Genomic DNA, 20,729 nt, shown 5'->3' with positions numbered 1-20,729 from the left:
CCATGGGGGTCCTATGGGGAATCTGTGGGGCTGGGGGGGGCCATGGGGGTCCCATAGCAGGATCTGGGGGGGCCCCTGTAGGGCTGAGGGGGGGGCCATGGGGGTCCTATGGGGAGTCTGTGGGGCTGGGGGGGGCCATGGGGGTCCCATAGCAGGATCTGGGGGGGTCCCTGTAGGGCTGAGGGGGGGGCCATGAGGGTCCTAGGGGGAACCTGTGGGGCTGGGGGGGGCCATGGGGGTCCTGGGGGGAACCTGTGGGGCTGGGGGGGGCCATGGGGGTCCTATGGGGAATCTGTGGGGCTGGGGGGGGCCATGGGGGTCCCATAGCAGGATCTGGGGGGGTCCCTGTAGCGCTGAGGGGGGGGCCATGGGGGTCCTATGGGGAATCTGTGGGGCTGGGGGGTCCCTGTGGGTCTGAGGCACGGGGATCCCACAGAAGGATCTGGGGGGGCCCTGTGGGGCTGGGGGGGGGCAGGAGGGTCCTATGGGGAAATCTGTGGGGCTGGGGCCCCCCAGAGCCTCCCCCCGCCCGGAACTACAACTCCCGTCATGCCCCGCGCCGCCGCCATTTTCCCTCCCGCCGCCGCCATTTTCTCTTCCGGCGCCTCTAGCGCGTCACTTCCCCTTCCGGCGCGGCGCCCGTCATGGCGGCGGGGGTTCGGCTGCGGGCCGTTCCCGGCGAGGCCCGGCCCCGGCTGCCGGTCCAGCTCCTGCCCTGCCGGGTGGGGCGGGACGGACCCGCTCCCGTGGCCGCTTTCCTGCGGACCCAGCCCGGCCCCGGCGGCGGTGAGGGACCGGGACAGCGCCGGAGGGAGGGGGGGGGGGGCTCTGGGGGGCTGGGACGGGAGAGGGGGGCTGCGGGGGGCTCCTGTGGGGCTGAGGGGGGGGAGTGTCTGGGGAAGAGGGGGCTGCTGTGGGGCTGGGATGGGAGAAGGGGGCTCCTGTGGGGCTGAGGGGGGGGTGTTTGGGGCGGGGGGGGCTCCTGTGGGGCTGAGGGGGGGGAGTGTCTGGGGAAGGGGGGGCTGCTGTGGGGCTGGGATGGGTGAGGGGGGCTCCTGTGGGGCTGAGGGGGGGCTGCTGTGTGTCTGGGGGCTGCTGTGGGGCTGAGATGGGAGAAGGGGGCTCCTGTGGGGCTGGGTTGGGAGAGGGGGTCTCTGGGGGTCTCCTGTGGGCCTGAGGGGGGGTGTTTAGGGGAGGGGGGGCTGCTGTGGGGCTGAGATGGGAGGTGTCTGGGGAAGGGGGGGCTGCAGTGGGGCTGGGATGGGAGAAGGGGGCTCCTGTGGGGCTGGGGGGGGGGTGTTTGGGGCGGGGGGGGGGCTCCTGTGGGGCTGGGTTGGGAGAGGGGGGCTCTGGGGGTGTCCTGTGGGGCTGAGGGGGGGTGTCTAGGGGAGGGGGGGCTGCTGTGGGGCTGAGATGGGAGAGGGGGATTCTGAGGGACTGAGAGGAGAGTGTCTGGGGGAGTTGGGGGGGGGGGCTGCTGTGGGTCGGGGATGGGAGAAGGGGGGGTCTGGGGGGGCTCCTGTGGGGCTGAGGGGGGGGGGTCTGGGGAAGGGAGGGATGGGATGGGAGTGCGGGGCTCTGGGGACTGAGAGGAGTGGGGGGGGGGGAGTTTGGGGGGGGGGTGGGCTGCAGTGGGGCTGAGGGGGCCGCTATGGGGCCGGGCTGGGAGAAGGGGCCTGTGGGGGGCTCCTGTGGGGCTGAGGGGGGGGAGTGTTTGGGGAAGGGGGGGCTGCAGTGGGGCTGGGATGGGAGAGGGGGGCTCCTGTGGGACTGAGGGGGGGCTGCTGTGGGGCTGGGTTGGGAGAGGGGGTCTCTGGGGAGCTGAGAGGAGAGCGTCTGGGGGAGTTTGGGGGGGGGGCTGCTGTGGGGCTGAGGGGGCTGCTATGGGGCAGGTTTTGGGGCACTGACACCCCCCCTTTCACTCCTTTCCCCCCCCCACAAGAGCTGTGGGCCTCGTTCCGGGGGCGGCGCATGGGGGGCCGGGAGCTGCCGCTGCCCCATGGCTACCGGGGGGTGCTGCTGCAGGAGGGGGAGGCCCCCCCTGGCGAGGACAAAGACCCCCAGGTGAGGCTGCCCCATACATGGGGGGCACAGAATATCCCCCCTTATGGGGCAGCAAAGCCCCATGTTGTTCCCCAAAATCCCTTTCCGTGGGGCGGGTTGTGTCCCCTGCCCCACTCTGACCTCTCGCCTTTGACCTCCAGGACCGGTGGGTGACGGTGACGGGGACTTTTGACGTCATCACGGATTGGGAGGCTGACGTCATCCCCTCTCCCGCCGGGGGGTTGGCCCTGGCGCTGCAGTGGGGACCCCTCGCCCACGCGGTGAGTCCGGGGGGCTGGGGGAGGTCTTGGGACCCACACTTATGGGGCGCAGACACCTGGACCCACACTTACGGGGCACAGATGCCAGGGTCTGTGGGGTGGGGGATGTCCTGGGACCCACACTTATGGGGTGCAGATACCTGGACCCACACTTATGGGGCACAGATGATGGGGTCTGTGGGGTGGGGGACATCCCAGGACCCACACTTATGGGGTGCAGACACCTGGACCCACACTTATGGGGCACAGATGCTGGGGTCTGTGGGGCGAGGGGGTTGGGGGAGGTCCTGGGTCCCACACTTATGGGGCACGGACGCCTGGACCCACACTTATGGGTCCCAAACACCTGGGTTCCTCCCCCCTCCCCCTTTTTCTGCCCCCCAGATCCATGCCCCCGTCCCCGAGACTGACAGCAGCGAGGAGGCGGAGCCCTGACAGACCCCACCCACCAAGCCCCTCCCCTGTGGGGCGGAGCCTGCATAAGTCCCACCCCCCAATAAAAGAGGCAGAGCCGAGTGCCAGTTGCTGATGTTTAATTACCGGCTGTGGGGTAATGAGGTGGGGTGGGGTGTGGCAGGTGGGTGTGGCCAAAGAGGGTGGGGGTGGGCGGGCGTGGCCTCACCACTTGCCCCTCTTGCTCCAGTCCTTGGGGGTAAAATGGAGGCACTTGGCGTCGATGCGCAGCACCCGCTTCAGCATCGCCCGCTCGTGTCCCTCCACGATGTCCTCCGACAGCGTCAGGATGTACTGGCCCTGCGGGGGGGACACCACACACCCGGGCGTCCGGGGGGGCACCCACACATCGAGGGGGGGACCCCAGGTGTCCAGCAAGGCCCCCCCCCCATAATGCACCCAGGGGTTACCATGTCCCAAAGGGGACTTGGGGTCCCCTCCTCGAGGGTTTTGGGGGACCCGGGTGCACCGGTGGCCCACCCCCCCAGTAATTCACGGGGACCCAAGGGTGCTCATGTGCCCCCCCCTCGCCCCCCCCCCCCAAAACCCCAGGGGGGGACCCCGACCTTGTAGTAGTTGATGAGGTTGAGGTACTGGAGCGTGGAGATGACGTCCTCCTTCTTGATGCTGGTGATCTCGCTGATCTCACTGTGGGGGGTGGGGGGTGGGCGGGGTTTAGGGGGGTGTGAGGAGGGGGGGTGGTACCCCCAGACCCCCCCCATCCCCCTCTGGGCCCCCCCTTAAAGCCCCCCCCCCCCCCCCAATCCCCCTTCCCCTGTGCTGGGGAAACCCTAAGGGTTAGGGGAGGGGGTGGAGTCTCTGGGAGAAGGGGTGGAGCTTAATACTGGGGGTGGAGCTTAATACTGGGGGTGGAGCTTAGGGCTGGGTGGGTGGGGCTTAAGGGTGCTGCCCAGTCCAGGTGCTAGATTAGAAAAGGGTGGGGGCTTGCTTGCAGGGGTGGGGCCTAAGGGAGGAGGGTGGGGCCTAAGGGAGGAGGGTGGGGCCTGGTGGGCTGCCCTGTGGCAGGGAAAGGGGTGGAGCTTAAAAGGGGGTGTGGCTTTGAGCAGAGTGACAGCTGGGAGTGGGCGGGGCTTTGGGCCGGGTGGGCGGAGCCAGGAGGTGTACCCTGTTTCCTGGGATAAACAAGTGGGTGGAGCTTAAAAGAGTTGGGTGGGGCCTAAAGGGAGTGGGGCGGGGCTTGGGGCATGGGGAGGTGTGTCCTCGCGAGGGGCGGGGCTTTGGGCAGGGTGGGCGGAGCCAGGAGGAGCAGCCAGTTCCCCAGGTGCTGGGGGAGGACTGGGGAAAGTGAGGGGGGTGGAGCCTCGGGGAGGAGGGGGTGGAGCCTCGGGGAGGAGGGGGTGGAGCCTGGGGAGGGGGTGGAGCCTCGGGGAGGGGGTCCGGGCTTACTTGATGGTGATTTGGGGGCGCTCCCCCCCCTCGGCCTTCAGCCCCATCAGGATCTCCAGGATGGTCTGGGACCAGTAGCTGCGGTACGAGAGGAGCCCAGGTCCGACAGCGGCTTCTCGGGGGTCCCCGTCTTCCCCTCCACCTTGGAGAGCTCGTAGCCTTTTTGGGGGGGGGTGGGGGGGGGTGTCATGCCAGAGTTGCCCCCCCCCCCCCCCAAAAGATCTGCAAAAGGGATTTGGGGTTTTGCTGTACTTTGGGGGGCCCCGGCAGTAGTTTTCCTTCCAGGAGGGTTTTTTCGGGGTTCACCCACCCCGCGGCAGGTTTTGCACTGCAGAAGGTTGTTTTTTTTTGGGGGGGGTGTCCCCTGGTGTATTTTGGGGTGCCGTGGGGGGGGTGCTTTGGTCTGAGAAGGGCCCTACAACAGGGTTTGCCCCACAGAGGGGGTTTGGGGTTGCCCCCCCCCCAGGAGGGTCTGCAGGGTCTCTGGGGGAGGATTTTGGGGTTCCCCACAGGGTTTTGCTATTTCTGCCCCCCACCCCGAGGGGATTTTTTGGGCCCCTGGTGTATTTTAGGATCCACTGCGAGGGGAGCTTGGCTTCCTGGAAGAGTTTTGGGGGTCTCCCCTCATGGCAGGCTTGCCCCACAAAGGGTTTTTGGGGTCCCCTGGTGTATTTTGGGGTTCCCCCAAGCAGTGTTTGGCCCCCCGAAAGGGTTTCTGAGGTTCCCCCCCCCCCAGCAGGGTCTACCCCACAGAGATTTGGGGTCCCCTGGTGCATTTTGGGGCACCCCAGAGCGGCGTTGAGCCCCTGGGAGAGTTTTCAGAGCCTTTTGGGAGGGATTTTGGGGGTCTCTGAGTGGGTGTTGCCCCCCCCCCCCCCGCAAGGGTTTTCAGAATATGTCTAGGGAATTTTGGGGTCCCCCCCAAGCATTTTTGGGGTCTCCAGGGGACTTATTGCCCCCACCCCAGAGAATTTTAACCATTTATCAGAGGAGTTTTGAAGCCTCTCAATGGATGCTGGGGGGGGGAACGACCCTGCCTTGGTGAGGGTTTGAAGGGTCCCTGGGGATTTGGGGGGGTCCCTGGGGGTTTAGGGGGGCCCCAGAGATTTAGGGGGGGTCATCAGGGGGAAAAATTTAGGGGAGTCGCTCACTGAACTCGATGAGCAGCTTGCCGTAGCCCCGGCGCTGGTAGGGCGGCAGGGTGAGGATACAGGCCACGTTGTAATCCTCCGTCGACTCCTTCTCCTGCGAAACCCCCCCCCCAAAATCAGCCGGCACCCCAAATGCCCCCAGGGACTCCCCCAAGCCCCCCCGGGCCCCCCCAAAGCCCCTGGGAGTTCCCCAAACCACCAGGGACCTGCCAACCCCCCAGGGACCCCCCCAAAGCTCCTTGGGATCCCCCCTGGGATCCCCCAAAGCCCCCCTGGACCTCCCCCAAACCCCCAGGGACCCCCAAAAGCCCCCCCAAAGCTGCCCCCCCCCCAAGACCACACCCCTGGGGGTCTCCCAAAAGCCTGCTGAGGACCCTAAAACTCTGGGGGCATCCCAGCTTCCCTCCCCCTGCAAAACCCCCCCAGGGGACCCCAAACACAGCCCTGTCCCCGGGGACCCCCCCCAAATTCCCCCGCCAAGACTCCTCCTGTCCCCCAGGGACCCCCCAGAGCCTTTTCCTTCCCCCCAAGACCCCCAGGATCCTTCCCCAGCCCCCCAAGGACCCATCCTGACCCCCCCCATCCCCTTAGGACCCCTCCCCACCCCTTCAGCCCCCCCTCCCATTCCCCAAGGACCCCCTAGGACCCTTCCCCCGCCCCCTAGTGACTCCCAATTCCCTTTTTATCCCCCTCCCATCCTTGGCGGACCCCCAGAGCCCTTCCCCAGGCCCCCCAAAGACCCTTCCCCACCCCCTCAGTCCCCCTCCCATCCCCCAGGGACCCCCCAGGACCCTTCCCCAGCCCCCCAAGCACCCATCCTGACCCCCCTCAGACCCTTCCCCACCTCTTCATCCCCGAGGACTCCCCCATATCTCCTCCAGCTTCCCCAAAACCCCCTTTACCCCCCGCCCCGGACCTTCCCAGAAGCCCCCCCGGACCCCCCCCCCCCCACCTTGGAGAAGTAGCCGACGATGTGGAAGCCCTTGCAGTCGTACTCGGTCATGACGTAGAAGAGAAAAGGGTCAGTGTCGTAATACAACGTCTTGTGGTCCAGGAAACACTTGGCCAACAAGCAAAGGTTCTGCGAATAACTCTGGGGGGGGGTCCCGGGGGGGTCAGGGAGGACCTCAGCATTTGGGGGTACCCCCCAGGACCGCCCCCCCCATCCCACGTTACCTTGTTCTTCCGCCCGTCGATCTCGAAGAAGGAGATGGTGCCTTTGCGATAGATCTCGTTGCCCGGGGGGTGTCGCAGGTCGCATTTGGTCTGGGGAGGGGCAAAAAAAAAAAGGGGAGGGGGTGTAAAAAAAAAAAAAGGGGTGTGTGTGTGAATTGGATTTCTTGGGGGGATTCGGGGGGGTAACATCTCCTGAGAGGTGTAAATAGTGGGGGGGGGGGGAGTTGTGTGCCCAGGGAGGGTAGATGTGTGCCCTTGGGGGGGATTGATGCCCCGGGGGGTGTGTGTGTTAAATCTGCCCTGGGGGGGGGGGTCAGTGTTACCCTGGGAGGGGCAGATCTGCCCTGGGGGGGGGGTCAGTGTTACCCCAGGGGGGACTCAGACCCACCCTGGGGGTCCTCGTGCCAATCTGGGGAGGCGAGATCCACCCCAGGGGGTTCCCCCATCACCTTGGGGGGGGGGGGGGCTCAGATCTGCCCTGGGGGGGGGTCGGCGTTACCCCAAGTGGTTCAGTGTTACCCTGGGGGCCCCCAAGCCACCCCAAGGAGGGAAGACCCACCCCAAGGGAGGGTCTCCAGTCCACCCAGGGGGGTCCCCAATCCCTCCGGGGGGGGGGATGTCCCCAGTTATTGAGGCGGGGGGGGGTCCCTACCAGGTGACGCTGGAGGCAGCGGAGGCTGTGGCCGTACTTGAGGCAGAATTCGCAGAGGTAGAGGACGGGCAGCGCCGTCAGCTCCTGGGGGTAGGGGGAGAAGTACCAGGGTTTGAGGCGATGCCGCCCCAGCTCGATGCATTCGATGTTTTTCATCCGCGTGACGATGTCGTCGTGGCTGCGATCCGAAACCAGGCTGCCCGTCATCCGCGGCGCCGAGGGGGCTCCGTCCGACGAGTCCTGAGAGTCCTGGGGGGGGTTATTTGGTGTTATCCCCAGCTGTGAGACCCTCCGTCCCGCCTGATGGCTCGTTCTGCCTTCCTCTGCCTCAGTTTCCCCACTTTAAGGTTGGTTTCACTCTGTTATCTTGCTCTTTTCCCCTTCCCCTGCCTCAGTTTCCCCAGTTTAAGGTTGGTTTCCCTCCTTGTCCTTCCCCCCATTTCCCCTCCCCTGCCTCAGTTTCCCCAATTTAAGGCTGGTTTCCTCCCTTTCCTGGCCCCATTTCCCCTCCCCTGCCTCAGTTTCCCCAGTTTAAGGGAAGGTTTCCTCCCCTTCCTGACCCCGTTTCCCTTCCCCTGCCTCAGTTTCCCCAGTTTAAGGGCAGGTTTCCTCCCTTTCCTGACCCCATCTCCCCTCCCCTGCCTCAGTTTCCTTAGTTTAAGGCTGGTTTTTCTCCCTTTTCTTGTCCCATTTCCTCTTCCCTGCCTTAGTTTTCTTAGTTTAAGGCTGGTTTTTCTCCCTTTTCTTGTCCCATTTCCTCTTCCCTGCCTCAGTTTCCCCAGTTTAAGGTTGGGCTTACTCCTTTTTCTTGTCCCATTTCCCCCCCCGTGCCTCAGTTTCCCCATTTCAAGGTTGTTTTCCCCCTTTTTTACCCCATTTCCCCTTCCTTGCCTTGCTTGCCCCTGTTTAAGGTTGATTTCCCTCTGTTATCTTCCCTTGTTCCCCTTCCTTGCCTCAGTTTCCCTCATCAAGGGCTGTTTTTCCCTACCCCTGCCTCAGTTTCCCCAGTTTAAGGCTGTTTTTTCTCCCTTTTCTTGTCCCATTTCCCCTCTCCTGCCTCAGTTTCTGCAGTTTAAGGGTGGATTTCCCCCTTTTCCTTGTCCCATTTCCCCTTCCCTGCCTCAGTTTCCCCATCCCCAGGCTTTTTCTCCCCTTTCCTGCCTCACTTTCCCCAGTTTAAGGGCAGGTTTCCTCCTTTTCCTGGCCCCATTTCCCCTCCCCTGCCTCAGTTTCCCCATTTCTAGGCTGGTTTTCCCCTTTCCTGCCTCACTTTCCCCAGTTTACCAGCAGGTTTCCCCCTTTTCCTGGCCCCATTTCCCCTCCCCTGCCTCAGTTTCCCCATTTCCAGGCTGTTTCTCCCTTCCCCGTGCCTCAGTTTCCCCATCTCAAGGCTGTTTCCCCCCCTCCCTTGCCCTCCCCTCTGCCCCCACCCCCCTGGAGCTGGGCAGCCCTCTCCCCCCAGCGTCCCCCCGTCCCCCCAGTGTCCCCCCCATGTCCCGTGTCCCCCCCACCTCGTCGGTGCCCAGACAAGCCGATTTCCTCTTGCGTCCCGGCTGGGCGGCCACTGCCCGGCGAGCGGAGCCGTTCTGCACGGAAGGGGGGGGCATCAGCAACACCCCCCCCAAAGACCCCCCCCAGAACCTGAGGACCCCCCCGAGGGGCTGGGGACCCCCCAATGGTCATAAGACCCCCCCCCACCCCGAGAACCCACCTAGGGCTTAGGGACACCCCCCCTCCCAGGGCTTGAGGACCCCCCCCCCAGGTCAAGGGCACCCCCTCCCCGGGTTTGGGGACCCCCCCAAAGGACTGGAGACCCCCCCCAGGGCTTAGGGCCCCCCCATAAGAGACTGGAGACACCCCCCCAGGAGTCAGGGGACCCCCACAAGGGACAAGAGACACCGCCCCAGGATTTGGGGATCCCCCCCCTTAAAGGACTGGAGACCCCCCCAAGGAATTAATGACCCCCCCCAGGGCCCCCCATAAGGGACTGGAGACCCCCCAAGGAATTAATGACCCCCCCCAGGGCCCCTCATAAGGGACTGGAGACCCCCCCAGGGTTTGGGGACCCCCCCCCAGGATTTGGGGATCCCCCCCCTTAAAGGACTGGAGACCCCCCAAGGAACTGGAGACCCCCCCCAGGGACTGGAGACCCCCCCAAGGAATTAATGACCCCCCCCAGGGCCCCCCATAAGGGTCTGGAGACCCCCCCAGGGTTTGGGGACCCCCCCAAGGGACTGGGGATGCCCCCAGGGAGTTGGAGGGGGTTACTGGGAGGACTGGGGGGGGTTACTGGGAAGAGTGGGGGGGGTCCTAAGTGGCACTTGTGTTAATAAGTGATTAATGAGTAATTACTTGTTGGTTACTGGCGTTATTGGTTAGTTACTGGGGTTAGTGGGTGGTTACTGGTTAGTTACTGGTGTTAGTGGTTAGTTACTGGTTAGTTACTGGTGTTAGCGGTAGGTTACTGGTTAGTTACTGGTGTTAGTGGTTAGTTACTGGTGTTAGTGGTTAGTTACTGGTTAGTTACTGGTGTTAGCGGTAGGTTACTGGTTAGTTACTGGTGTTAGTGGTTAGTTACTGGTGTTAGCAGTAGGTTACTGGTTAGTTACTGGTGTTAGCGGTAGGTTACTGGTTAGTTACTGGTGTTGGTGGTTAGTTACTGGTGTTAGTGGTTAGTTACTGGTTAGTTACTGGTGTTAGCGGTAGGTTACTGGTTAGTTACTGGTGTTAGTGGTTAGTTACTGGTTAGTTACTGGTGTTAGTGGTTAGTTACTGGTTAGTTACTGGTGTTAGCGGTAGGTTACTGGTTAGTTACTGGTGTTAGTGGTTAGTTACTGGTTAGTTACTGGTGTTAGCGGTAGGTTACTGGTTAGTTACTGGTGTTAGTGGTTAGTTACTGGTTAGTTACTGGTGTTAGCGGTAGGTTACTGGTTAGTTACTGGTGTTAGTGGTTAGTTACTGGTGTTAGTGGTTAGTTACTGGTTAGTTACTGGTGTTAGTGGTTAGTTACTGGTTAGTTACTGGTGTTAGCGGTAGGTTACTGGTTAGTTACTGGTGTTAGTGGTTAGTTACTGGTTAGTTACTGGTGTTAGCGGTAGGTTACTGGTTAGTTACTGGTGTTAGTGGTTAGTTACTGGTGTTAGTGGTTAGTTACTGGTTAGTTACTGGTGTTAGCGGTAGGTTACTGGTTAGTTACTGGTGTTGGTGGTTAGTTACTGGTGTTAGTGGTTAGTTACTGGTTAGTTACTGGTGTTAGCGGTAGGTTACTGGTTAGTTACTGGTGTTAGTGGTTAGTTACTGGTGTTAGCAGTAGGTTACTGGTTAGTTACTGGTGTTAGCGGTAGGTTACTGGTTAGTTACTGGTGTTAGCGGTAGGTTACTGGTTAGTTACTGGTGTTAGTCAGCACTTATTGGTTTTACTAAGATTACTCGTATTACTGGGAAGTACTGGAAAACGACTGGTGTTACTGGGAACCTAGTACATAGTCATTGCTCCTGCTGAGTAGTTAGTGGGGTTACTGGTTGGCTACTGGGAGCTTAGTGGCTTTACTGAGAGAATATTGGTGTTACTGGGATATACTGGGAAGTTATTGGTGTTATTGAGAAGTCACCAACTGCTACTGGTGTGAATGACAAGTTACCACGCGGCTATTGCTTTTACTGGTCGGTTACTGGCGTTACTGGTTGGTTACTGGTTTGTGACTGAGCGGTTACTAGTTTTACGAATAGGATACTGGTGCTGCTGCAAAATGACTGGTGTTACTGGGACTTTCCCAGCTGCTACTGGTGTGAATGAGAATTTAGCACGCAGGGACTGCTCTGGTTTGTTAGTTACTAGTCGGTTACTGGTGTTACTCGTTAGCTACTGGTGTTACTGGGGAATTACTGCTTTTATTAAGGCTATACTGGTATTACTGGGAAGTACTGGGAATTACTGGTGTTACCGGAAAGTTGCTACCTGTTATGGGTGAGAACACAGTTTCTGAACTGCTGCTGCTACTGGGTAGTGACTGGGGGGGGTCGCTGGCGTTACTGGGTGGTTACTGGGTGGCTACTGGGAAGCACTGGTCTCACCTGGGGGAAGACGGAGGCCTGCGAGGTCTCGGTGGCGGCGGGGACGGGGGTGGCGGGCGACACCACCTCCACCTTACGCTTCTGCAGGGACACCCGTCAGTCCCTCCCAGTCCCTCCCAGTTCTGCCCAGTCCCGCCCAGTAACACCCACCCCTGCTGCTGGGGGGCGCAACTGGCAGCGGTAGGAGGCTCTGTTGCCCCCCCCCAGTGCTCCCAGCATTGCTCCAGTAGCCCCTAGAGGTCCCCAGTATCCCCCCAGTGCTCCCAGTGTCACCCCAGCAGCCCCCCAGTGCTCCCAGTATGGCCCCAGTAGCCCCTAGAGGTCCCCAGTATCCCCCCAGTGCTCCCAGTATCACCCCAGCAGCCCCCCAGTGCTCCCAGTATGGCCCCAGCACAGCCCTGCCCTGGGAGGGGGGAGGCTCAGGAGACACCCTGCCACGCAGAGGGGGACACCCAGCCATGGGGGGGGGGAGGTGGCCTGTGGGGACAGTGATGGGGACACTGGGGTGCTGGGGGGAGGACACGGTGGGGCTGGGGACACTTGGCTGGGGGGGACCCAGCTGGGGACAGAGACCCACTGGGGACAGGGACAGCGATGGGGACCCACTGGGGACAGGCACCCACTGGTGACAGACCCAGGAACCTACTGGGGACGGGGACAGCGATGGGGACCTGCTGGGGACAGGGACCCACTGGCGAGAGAACAGGCACCCACTGGGGACAGGGATGGGACGGGACCCAGTGGGGACAGGGACCCACTGGGGACAAGAACCCCTTGGGGACAAAACCAGGGACCCACTGGGGACAGGGACCCATTGGTGACAGGGATGGGGACCTGCTGGGGACAAAATCAGGCACCCACTGGGGACAGAGATGGTGAGAGGGACCTGGTGGGGACAGAGACAGTGACGGGGCTCCACTGGGGACAAGAATCCCTTGGGGACAAAACCAGGGACCTGCTGGGGACAGGGACAGTGACAAGGACCCACTGGGGACAAACCTGGGGACCAGTTGGGGACAAAACTGGGGACCCACTGGGGACAGGGACCCACTGGGGACAAAACCAGGCACCCACTGGGAACAGGGACCTGTTGGGGACAAAACCGGGGACCCGTTGGGGACAGGGACAGTGACAAGGACCCACTGGGGACAAAACCAGGGACCCACTGGGGACAGGGACCTGTTAGGGACAAAACCAGGGACCCACTGGGGACAAAATCAGGGACCCACTGGGGACAAAACTGGGGACCCACTGGTGACAGGGATGGTGAGAAGGACCCACTGGGGACAAAACCAGACACCCACTGGGAACAGGGACCTGTTGGGGACAAAACCAGGGACCCACTGGGGACAGGGATGGCGAGAAGGACCCACTGGGGACAAAACTGGGGACCCACTGGGGACACGGACAGTGATGAGGACCCACTGGGGACAGGGACGGTGACAAGGACCCACTGGGGACAAAACCGGGGACCCGTCGGGGACAGGGATGGTGAGAAGGACCCACTGGGGACAAAACTGGGGACCCACTGGGGACAGGGACAGTGACAAGGACCCACTGGGGACAAAACCGGGGACCCGTTGGGGACAGGGATGGCGAGAAGGACCCACTGGGGACAAAACCAGGGACCCACTGGGGACAAAACCAGGGACCCGTCGGGGACAGGGACCTGCTGGGGCCAAAACCGGGGACCCACTGGGGACAGGGATGGTGACGAGGACCCACTGGGGACAAACCTGGGGACCTGTTGGGGCCAAAAGTGGGGACCCACTAGGGACAGGGATGGTGACGAGGACCCACTGGGGACAAAACTGGGGACCTGTTGGGGCCAAAAGCGGGGACCCACTGGGGACAAAACTGGGGACCCGTTGGGGACAGGGACCTGTTGGGGCCAAAAGCGGGGACCCACTGGGGACAGGGATGGTGACAACGACCCACTGGGGACAAAACCGGGGACCCGTTGGGGACAGGGATGGCGAGAAGGACCCACTGGGGACAAAACCGGGGACCCACTGGGGACAGGGACAGTGACGAGGACCCACTGGGGACAAACCTGGGGACCTGCTGGGGCCAAAAGTGGGGACCCACTGGGGACAGGGATGGTGACAAGGACCCACTGGGGACAAAACCAGGGACCCACTGGGGACAGGGACCTGTTAGGGACAAAACCAGGGACCCACTGGGGACAAAACCAGACACCTGTTGGGGCCAGGGACCTGCTGGGAACAAAACCGGGGACCCACTGGGGACAGGGACGGTGACAAGGACCCACTGGGGACAAAACCGGGGACCCGTCGGGGACAGGGACCTGCTGGGGCCAAAAGCGGGGACCCACTGGGGACAGGGACGGTGCCGAGGACCCACCGGGGACAGGGACGGCGTTGGGGACCCGCTGGGGACCCCGATGGTGACAAAGACCCTCCGCGACCAGGGGCTGCCATGCTGGGGGGGGGGCGGCCACGGGGGGGGGAAACCGGGGGCCACCAGGGGACCTGTGGGGGGGACCCACTGGGGACATTTGGGGACCCTGGGGGTTACCGTGGGGCGCTGGCCGCCGGGCGGGGGGGCCGGGGGGGGCTCGGCCTCGCTCTCCTTGGGCAGGTGAAAGCGCAGGGTGATCTGAACCGGCACCGGCACCGTCCCTGGCCCCGGCCCCGGTGGCCCCGGTGGCCCCGGTGGCCCCGGCAAGCTCTTCCCGCTGGCGGGGGCCGCCGGCAGCGCCAGCTCCAGGCTCTTCCTCTGCGCCGGGAGGAAGAGGAGGCATTTAGGGGGAAGGTGGGGACGTGGGGGACGAAGCCGTCGGGGGGCTTCGGGGGACGAACCCCCCCCCCGGAGCAGGGTCACCCCGCCGGCCCCCCCCTCCCCTCGCCGCTTGTCCCCAGTGGATCCCCGGCGTCCCCTCCCCAGGTGAGGGGGGGATGTCCCCCGGGTCCCGTAGAGGGGTCGGGGACGTCCCCGAGGGTTTTGGGGTGGCCCCTGGGGGCGTGGGGGGGGGGTGGGGGTGTCTGGGGATGTCCCTTGGGTCCGGCTGTCACCACCGCCCCCTCCCAGGGTTGTCCCCGGGGTCGGGGGGGGGGTGACACGGGGGTGGCCCCTGACTCTGGGTGTCCCCCAACGGCTCCCGGTGTCCCCATCGGAGCCGGGTCTGTCCCCGACGGCTCCGGGTGTCCCCTCCGGGCTCCAGGGCTGTCCCCTGGCCAACGCGTCCCCCACGGTGTCCCCTGTCCCTGGGGTGCGTCCCCAGGGTCGTCCCCTGTCCCCACGCTGTCCCTTGTCCCCGGGGTGTCACCCCCCAGGCTGTCCCCCGTCCCTGACGTGTCCCCCCCCCCAAGGCTGTCCCTTGTCCTTACACCGTCCTCTGTCCCTGCTCTGCGTCCCTAGGGCTGTCCCCCGTCCCTCGTGTCCCCCCAAAGCTGTCCCCTGTCACTGGTGTGTCCCCCCACGGCTGTCTCCTGTCCCCACGCTGTCCCTCGTGTCCCCCCACGGCTGTCCCCTGTCCCCACGCTGTCCCTCATGTCCCCCCCAGGCTGTCCCCTGTCCCCACGCTGTCCCTCGTGTCCCCCCACAGCTGTCCCCTGTCCCCACGCTGTCCCTCGCGTCCCCCCATGGCTGTCCCCTGTCCCCACGCTGTCCCTCATGTCCCCCCACGGCTGTCCCCTGTCCCCACGCTGTCCCTCGTGTCCCCCCCAGGCTGTCCCCTGTCCTGCTGTGTGTCCCCAGGGCTGTCCCTTGTCCCCCACTGTCCCCTATTCCTGTCCCCCCTGGGGCTGTCCACAGTCCCCACGCTGTCCTTTGTCCCTGATATGTGTCCCCACTACTGTCCCTTGTCCTTAGGTTGGCCCTGGTGTCCCCCCAGGGCTGTCCCCTGTCGCGATACTGGCCCTGGTGTCCCCCCCAGGGCTGTCCCCTGTCGCGATACTGGCCCTGGTGTCCCCCCAGGGCTGTCCCCTGTCGCGATACTGTCCCTGGTGTCCCCCCAGGGCTGTCCCCTGTCGCGATACTGGCCCTGGTGTCCCCCCCAGGGCTGTCCCCTGTCGCGATACTGGCCCTGGTGTCCCCCCAGGGCTGTCCCCTGTCGCGATACTGTCCCTGGTGTCCCCCCAGGGCTGTCCCCTGTCGCGATACTGGCCCTGGTGTCCCCCCCAGGGCTGTCCCCTGTCGCGATACTGGCCCTGGTGTCCCCCCAGGGCTGTCCCCTGTCGCGATACTGTCCCTGGTGTCCCCCCAGGGCTGTCCCCTGTCGCGATACTGGCCCTGGTGTCCCCCCCAGGGCTGTCCCCTGTCGCGATACTGGCCCTGGTGTCCCCCCAGGGCTGTCCCCTGTTGCGATACTGGCCCTGGTGTCCCCCCCAGGGCTGTCCCCTCTCCCTGGCACAGCCCCCAAGACCACCCCCTGTCCCCACACGCCCCCCCCCCTCACCTACAACATCCCACCCCCCTTCCCCCAGGACTTGTGTGTCCGTCCGTCCGTCTGTCCCCAGCTGTCCCCAACGTCCCCAAGCTGTCCCCTCACCGGATCGCGCTCGGGGGAACCGGGCCGGGAGCCGGGCAGCCCGTTCTTGGTGGGGGTCTTGGCTTCTTTCCGCGGCACCTGCACCCGCTTCAGGTCCAGCCGGTCGTGGGTCACCCATTCGTCCAGGCGCTTGTTGACTGGGGACACGCGGGGGGACACAAAGACACACGGGGTGACAACGGCACCCCCCCGTGTCCCCCACCCCGTGTCCCCCCGGCCTCTCCCTGTAGCCTCTCCGTGTCCCCGTGCAACTGTTGGGGACACCGGGGGGGGGACACGACACATGGGGGTGACAGCGAGGGTGCTGGCAAGTCCCCCTCGTGTCCCCTCCGTGTCCCCCTGCAGCCCCTCCACGTCCCCACCCCGCTCTTGGGGACACCATGGGACGCTGGGGGGGACACACACGGGGTGAGGGGGGGGTACCAGCACCCCTAGAACACCCCATGTCCCCTCTGTGTCGTCCCCCCCGCCGTGTCCCTCTGTAGCCCCTCCACGTCCCCACCCCACCCCTGGGGACACGGGGGGGACATGGAGTGATGGGGGGGGCACTGGCATCCCTAAGCCCCTTCTATGTCCCCCCCGCAGCCCCCCCATGTCCCCCCATAGCCTCTCTGTGACCCTGCCCTGCTCCTGGGGAGACTGGGGGGGGGGGTGCTGGCACCCCCAGACCCCCTTGTAACCCCCCCCCGTGTCCCCTCTGTGTCCCCCTGTAGCCCCTCCATGATCCCGTGCCGTACGTGAGGACACGGCGGGGGGGACACGGACACGGGGTGACGGGGGGGGGACTGCTGGCAGCCCCAGCCTCCCCCATACCACCTCTATAGGGGTCCCCTCTGTGTGTCCCCCCCCCCGTCTTCTCTGTGACCCTACCCTGCTGCTGGGGACACTAATGGGGGGGGACACAGGGTGACAGAGAGGGTGCTGGCACCCTCAGCGCCATAATCCCTCCATAGCCCCCCCCTCACCGCGTCCCCCATAGTCCCTCCTTGTTCCCCTTGGGGACACTGCGTGGGGGGGACACACACGGGGTGACCCGGGGGGGGTGCTGGCACCCCCATGCCTCCTCTGTGTCACCCCGTAACTGCTCCGTGTCCCCGCTTTGCTCTTGGGGACACTGGGGGGGTGGTGCCCCCCTCTTCCCGCCCCCCCCCCCCATGTCCCCGTGCTACCCCCGCGTCCCCCCCCACTCACAGTCGATGTAGTGGACGTAGAAGAGTTTTCTCCCACTGATGTCCTTCACGCTCAGGATCTCGGCCAGCGCTGGGGGGGGGGGGGCGGGGGTGTCACCACCCCCCTTTTGGGGACATCACCCCCCCCCCCACCTGGGGACCCCCAAAACCCCCTGGGGACCACCTGACCCCCTCCCCCAGCCTGGGATGTGCCCCTGGGGGGGCCCAAAACCCGACCCCTGCCCCCCAAAATGCCCCCAACCCCCCCCCATCCCCAAACACCCCCCGAGACCTCCCCTAATCCCCCCCACCCCCTTGGGACCCCCCCAAAGACCCCTTGCCCGCAGGCCCCGCCCCTCCCCTGCAGGCCCCGCCCTTCCCCTAAAACCCCGCCCCTCCACCCAAGCCTCGCCCCTGCACCCAGGCCCCGCCCCCCTCCCAGCCCCTCACCCAGGCCCCGCCTCCCCTTGCAGGCTCCTCCCTCCCACCCAGGCCCCGCCCCTCCCCATAAACCACGCCTTCTTCCTCCGCGCCCCTCCACCCGGGCCCCGCCCCCCCGCGCAGGCCCCGCCCCCCTCCTCCAGCCCCCACCCCCTCCGTCCTTCCCCTCCCCTTCACCCAGGCCCCGCCCCCCCGCAGGCCCCGCCCCTTTCCCCGCCCCACTCACGCCACTCATCCTCGTTGTCCTGGTTACGGCGCAAGACTGGCAGGCGGCAGCCCTCGGACACCTCCCCCTGCGGGGGGGCCGGGGGGAGCGTCAGGCCTCGGGGGGGGTCCGGGGGATCCCCCCAACCCCTCGGGGGGGGTCCCGTCCCCGTTACCGTCTTCCCCGCCCCCCCCCCCCCCCACTTTACTCACCACCTCCGCCATCCTCCCGGCCTCCGCTTCCGGGCCGTCGGACCCACTTCCGGGATTTTCCCCGCCCCTTCCGGCTCCTCCGGGAGGAGGGAGGGGTGGGGGGTGGGGATCCGCCCCCACTCGGCGTATGCAAAAGAAGGGGGCGGGGCTTTCCCGGCAGCCGCGGTCACGTGGGGGCGGCGGCGCTTCCGCAAGCGGCGGCGCGATCGTGTCGCCTTCCCCCCCCCCCCCTTCCCCGGTGTCCCCGGGACCCCCCCCGGTGTCCCCCCCCATCCCCCCCCACCATGGAGGACGGTGAGTACCACCCACCCCCTCCCCCCGCCCTTATTTTGGGAGATTTCCCCCTTTTTTCCTTCCCCTGTGACGTCAAAGTTGGGGGGGGGGGTGGGGGCCGTCAGTAGGTTCCAGGGTTAACACGGGGAGCGAGGGCGCTTTAAGGAGGAAGGGGGCATGTTAAAAGTGGGCGGGGGGGGGCGGGGTCCTAAGAAGGATTTTGGGGGACCCCCCCCATTAATATACCCCCCTCAACCCCTTTCTTTTCCACCCCAGTGACCCCCCCGGATCTTCTGCCCTTCCTCCTGCAGCAGGACTGGGGTGCGCAGGGTGAGTGGGGGGGGCGGGGGGGTGTGGGGGGGTCGTGTGTCCCCCCCCCCTTGGGTCTGCCTGGGGGGGGGGTAGGTTGGGGAGGGGGGGTTGTCCCCCCGCTGCCTGGGTCCCTTTTTTTTTTTTGGGGGGGGGGGGTCCCCCCTATGGGTGGGGGGGCTCACCCCGACGCTTGGGTGTCCCCCCCCCCGGCAGAGGCGGGGGGGGCCGCTCCCTTCGTGGAGATCCTGGAGCAGCCGAAGCCGCGGGGGATGCGTTTCCGTTACAAGTGCGAGGGGCGTTCGGCCGGCAGCATCCCCGGGGAGCACAGCACCGACACCACCAAGACCCACCCCACCATCCGCGTGAGTCTCCCAGTATAAACCAGTATAAACCAGTATAAGGCAATGTGGACTGGGATGCACCTGGGAACCCCCCTTAGCCCCTCCAGGGGCACCCCCCCAGTGTGCCCATCTCTGGGGCTCACAGCACCCGCCTCACCAAGACGCCCTTTCCCGTCGATTTGAGTCTCCCAGCATAAACCAGTATAAACCAGTAACTGCCTAGCAACCCCCGACGCCCCCAACCCCTCCTACCAGGGTCCCCCCGGTGTCCCTATCCCCGGGGAGCACAGCACCGACACCACCAAGACCCACCCCACCATCTGTGTGAGTCTCCCAGTATACCCCAGTATAAACCAGTATACCCCAGTATAAACCAGTATAAGGCAATATGCACTGGGACCCACCTGGGAACCCCCCTCAACCCCTCCAGGGATCCCCCCCAGTGCGCCCATCCCCGGGGATCGCAGCACCCGCCTCACCAAGATCCCATCTCCCATCTGTTTAAGACTCTTAGTATACCCCAGTATAAACCAGTATAAACCAGTATAAGACCATACACACTGCTACCCACCTGGAAACCCCCCTCAACTCCTCCAGGGACCCCCCACCTCCGAGGATCCCAACACCCGCCTCACCAAGACCCCTTCTGCCCTCTACCTGACTCTCCCAGTATAAACCAGTATAAACCAGTATAAACCAGTACGCTTTTTCCCTTTTCCAGGTGAACAATTACCGGGGTCCCGGGCGGGTGCGGGTGTCGCTGGTGACGAAGGAGCCCCCCCACCGCCCCCACCCCCACGAACTGGTGGGCAAGGATTGCCGCGACGGCTACTACGAGGCCGAGCTGCCCCCCGAGCGCAACGTCCACAGGTGGGCTGGGACCCCCCCAAATATTTGGGGTGACCCCCCCCCCAGATACATGGGTGCCCCCAATATTTGGGGTGCCCCCCCAGATACATGGGTGCCCCCAAATTTATGGGGTGCCACCCCCCAGGGTGCCTGGGTGCTTCCCCCCCAGATATCTGGATGCCCCCAAATTTATGGGGTGCCCCCCCCGGGATTCCTGGATGCCCCCAAATATTTTGGGTGCCCCCCCCCCCCCCCAGATACCTGGGTGCCCTCAAATTTATGGGGTGCCCCCCCCCGGGGTGCCGGAGTGCCCCCCACGGGATGCATGGGTGCCCCAAATATATGGGGTGCACCCCCCGCATATCTGGGTGCCCCCAAATATTTTGGGTGCCCCCCCCAGATATCTGGGTGCCCCTAAATTTGTGGGGTGCCCCCAGGGTGCCTGGTTGCCCCCCCAGGATGTCCGAGTGCCCCCAAATATTTTGGGTGTCCCCCCCAGATTTATGAAGTGCCCCCCCAGGATGCCTGGTGCCCCCAAATATTTGGGTGCCCCCCCAGATATCTAAGTGCCCCCAAATTTATGGGGTGCCACCCCCCAGGGTGCCTGGGTGCCCCCCCCAGATATCTGGGTGCCCTCAAATTTATGGGGTGCCCCCCCCGGGGTGCCGGAGTGCCCCCCACGGGATGCATGGGTGCCCCAAATATATGGGGTGCACCCCCCGCATATCTGGGTGCCCCCAAATATTTTGGGTGCCCCCAAATATTTTGGGTGCCCCCCCCAGATATCTGGGTGCCCCTAAATTTGTGGGGTGCCCCCCAGGGTGCCTGGTTGCCCCCCCAGGATGTCCGAGTGCCCCCAAATATTTTGGGTGTCCCCCCCAGATATCTGGGTACCCCCAGATTTATGGAGTGTCCCCCCAGGATGCCTGGGTGCCCCCAAATATTTGGGTGCCCCCCCAGATATCTAAGTGCCCCCAAATTTATGGGGTGCCACCCCCCAGGGTGCCTGGGTGCCCCCCCCAGATATCTGGGTGCCCTCAAATTTATGGGGTGCCCCCCCCGGGGTGCCGGAGTGCCCCCCACGGGATGCATGGGTGCCCCAAATATATGGGGTGCACCCCCCGCATATCTGGGTGCCCCCAAATATTTTGGGTGCCCCCCCAGATATCTGGGTGCC

General features: G+C 64.6%; 4 protein-coding genes across 5 annotated transcripts in view; 2 read left to right on the top strand and 2 right to left on the bottom strand.

Moving 5' to 3' along the window:
* Positions 1-607: 607 nt before the first annotated feature.
* On the top strand, positions 608-2,839 carry RNASEH2C (ribonuclease H2 subunit C). Its single transcript, XM_075018401.1, has 4 exons — positions 608-786; positions 1,943-2,064; positions 2,205-2,324; positions 2,709-2,839. Exons 1-4 carry the CDS (start codon positions 645-647, stop codon positions 2,757-2,759), a joined length of 435 nt encoding a protein of 144 aa, XP_074874502.1. The 5' UTR covers positions 608-644; the 3' UTR covers positions 2,760-2,839.
* Position 2,840: 1 nt separating this feature from the next.
* Positions 2,841-17,886, bottom strand: KAT5 (lysine acetyltransferase 5). The gene is given in 15 exon segments (XM_075018397.1): positions 2,841-3,077; positions 3,344-3,425; positions 4,185-4,284; positions 4,287-4,343; positions 5,336-5,429; positions 6,288-6,428; positions 6,512-6,601; positions 7,164-7,412; positions 8,675-8,749; positions 11,238-11,318; positions 13,776-13,976; positions 15,751-15,887; positions 16,942-17,010; positions 17,587-17,653; positions 17,778-17,886. Coding segments are annotated over 15 exon segments (1,590 nt in total). The 5' UTR covers positions 17,790-17,886; the 3' UTR covers positions 2,841-2,942.
* On the bottom strand, positions 11,351-13,763 carry LOC142025718 (uncharacterized). 2 transcript variants are annotated; one of them, XM_075018398.1, is made up of 2 exons: positions 13,437-13,763; positions 11,351-13,298 (listed from the first exon to the last, which is right to left on the bottom strand). In XM_075018398.1, the coding sequence occupies exons 1-2, from the start codon at positions 13,676-13,678 to the stop codon at positions 12,455-12,457; spliced, it is 1,086 nt and encodes a 361-aa protein (XP_074874499.1). In that variant the 5' UTR covers positions 13,679-13,763; the 3' UTR covers positions 11,351-12,454. The 2 variants fall into 2 exon arrangements, with proteins under 2 accessions (XP_074874499.1, XP_074874500.1); XM_075018399.1 differs by having other exon boundaries at positions 11,351-13,056.
* Positions 17,887-17,932: 46 nt separating the features above from the next.
* The window catches only part of RELA (RELA proto-oncogene, NF-kB subunit), a 5,915-nt gene continuing 3,118 nt past the window's right edge, over positions 17,933-20,729 (top strand). Inside the window, exons 1-5 of the mRNA XM_075059266.1 lie at positions 17,933-18,071; positions 18,327-18,380; positions 18,576-18,724; positions 19,425-19,664; positions 20,373-20,442. Of these exons, the coding sequence (XP_074915367.1) occupies positions 18,062-18,071; positions 18,327-18,380; positions 18,576-18,724; positions 19,425-19,664; positions 20,373-20,442 (523 nt within the window). The 5' untranslated portion in view covers positions 17,933-18,061. The remainder of the gene's footprint in view (positions 18,072-18,326; positions 18,381-18,575; positions 18,725-19,424; positions 19,665-20,372; positions 20,443-20,729) is intronic.

Source organism: Buteo buteo, chromosome 29 (genome assembly GCF_964188355.1).
Source record: "Buteo buteo chromosome 29, bButBut1.hap1.1, whole genome shotgun sequence".
In the NCBI taxonomy this organism is placed as follows: domain Eukaryota; kingdom Metazoa; phylum Chordata; class Aves; order Accipitriformes; family Accipitridae; genus Buteo; species Buteo buteo.
This window is presented reverse-complemented; position numbering and strand designations above follow the sequence as displayed.

Coding starts and splice junctions, on each gene's coding strand:
- LOC142025718 (XM_075018398.1), bottom strand. CDS start 13,678: ATGGCAGCCCCTGGTCGCGGAGGGTCTTTGTCACCATCGGGGTCCCCA. Junction 13,299..13,436: donor CAGGTCCCTGGCCCCAACAG/GTGTCTGGTTTT, acceptor TGGCCCCAGCAG/GTCCCCAGGTTTGTCCCCAG.
- RNASEH2C (XM_075018401.1), top strand. CDS start 645: ATGGCGGCGGGGGTTCGGCTGCGGGCCGTTCCCGGCGAGGCCCGGCCC. Junction 787..1,942: donor CCAGCCCGGCCCCGGCGGCG/GTGAGGGACCGG, acceptor CCCCCCCACAAG/AGCTGTGGGCCTCGTTCCGG. Junction 2,325..2,708: donor GGGGACCCCTCGCCCACGCG/GTGAGTCCGGGG, acceptor TCTGCCCCCCAG/ATCCATGCCCCCGTCCCCGA.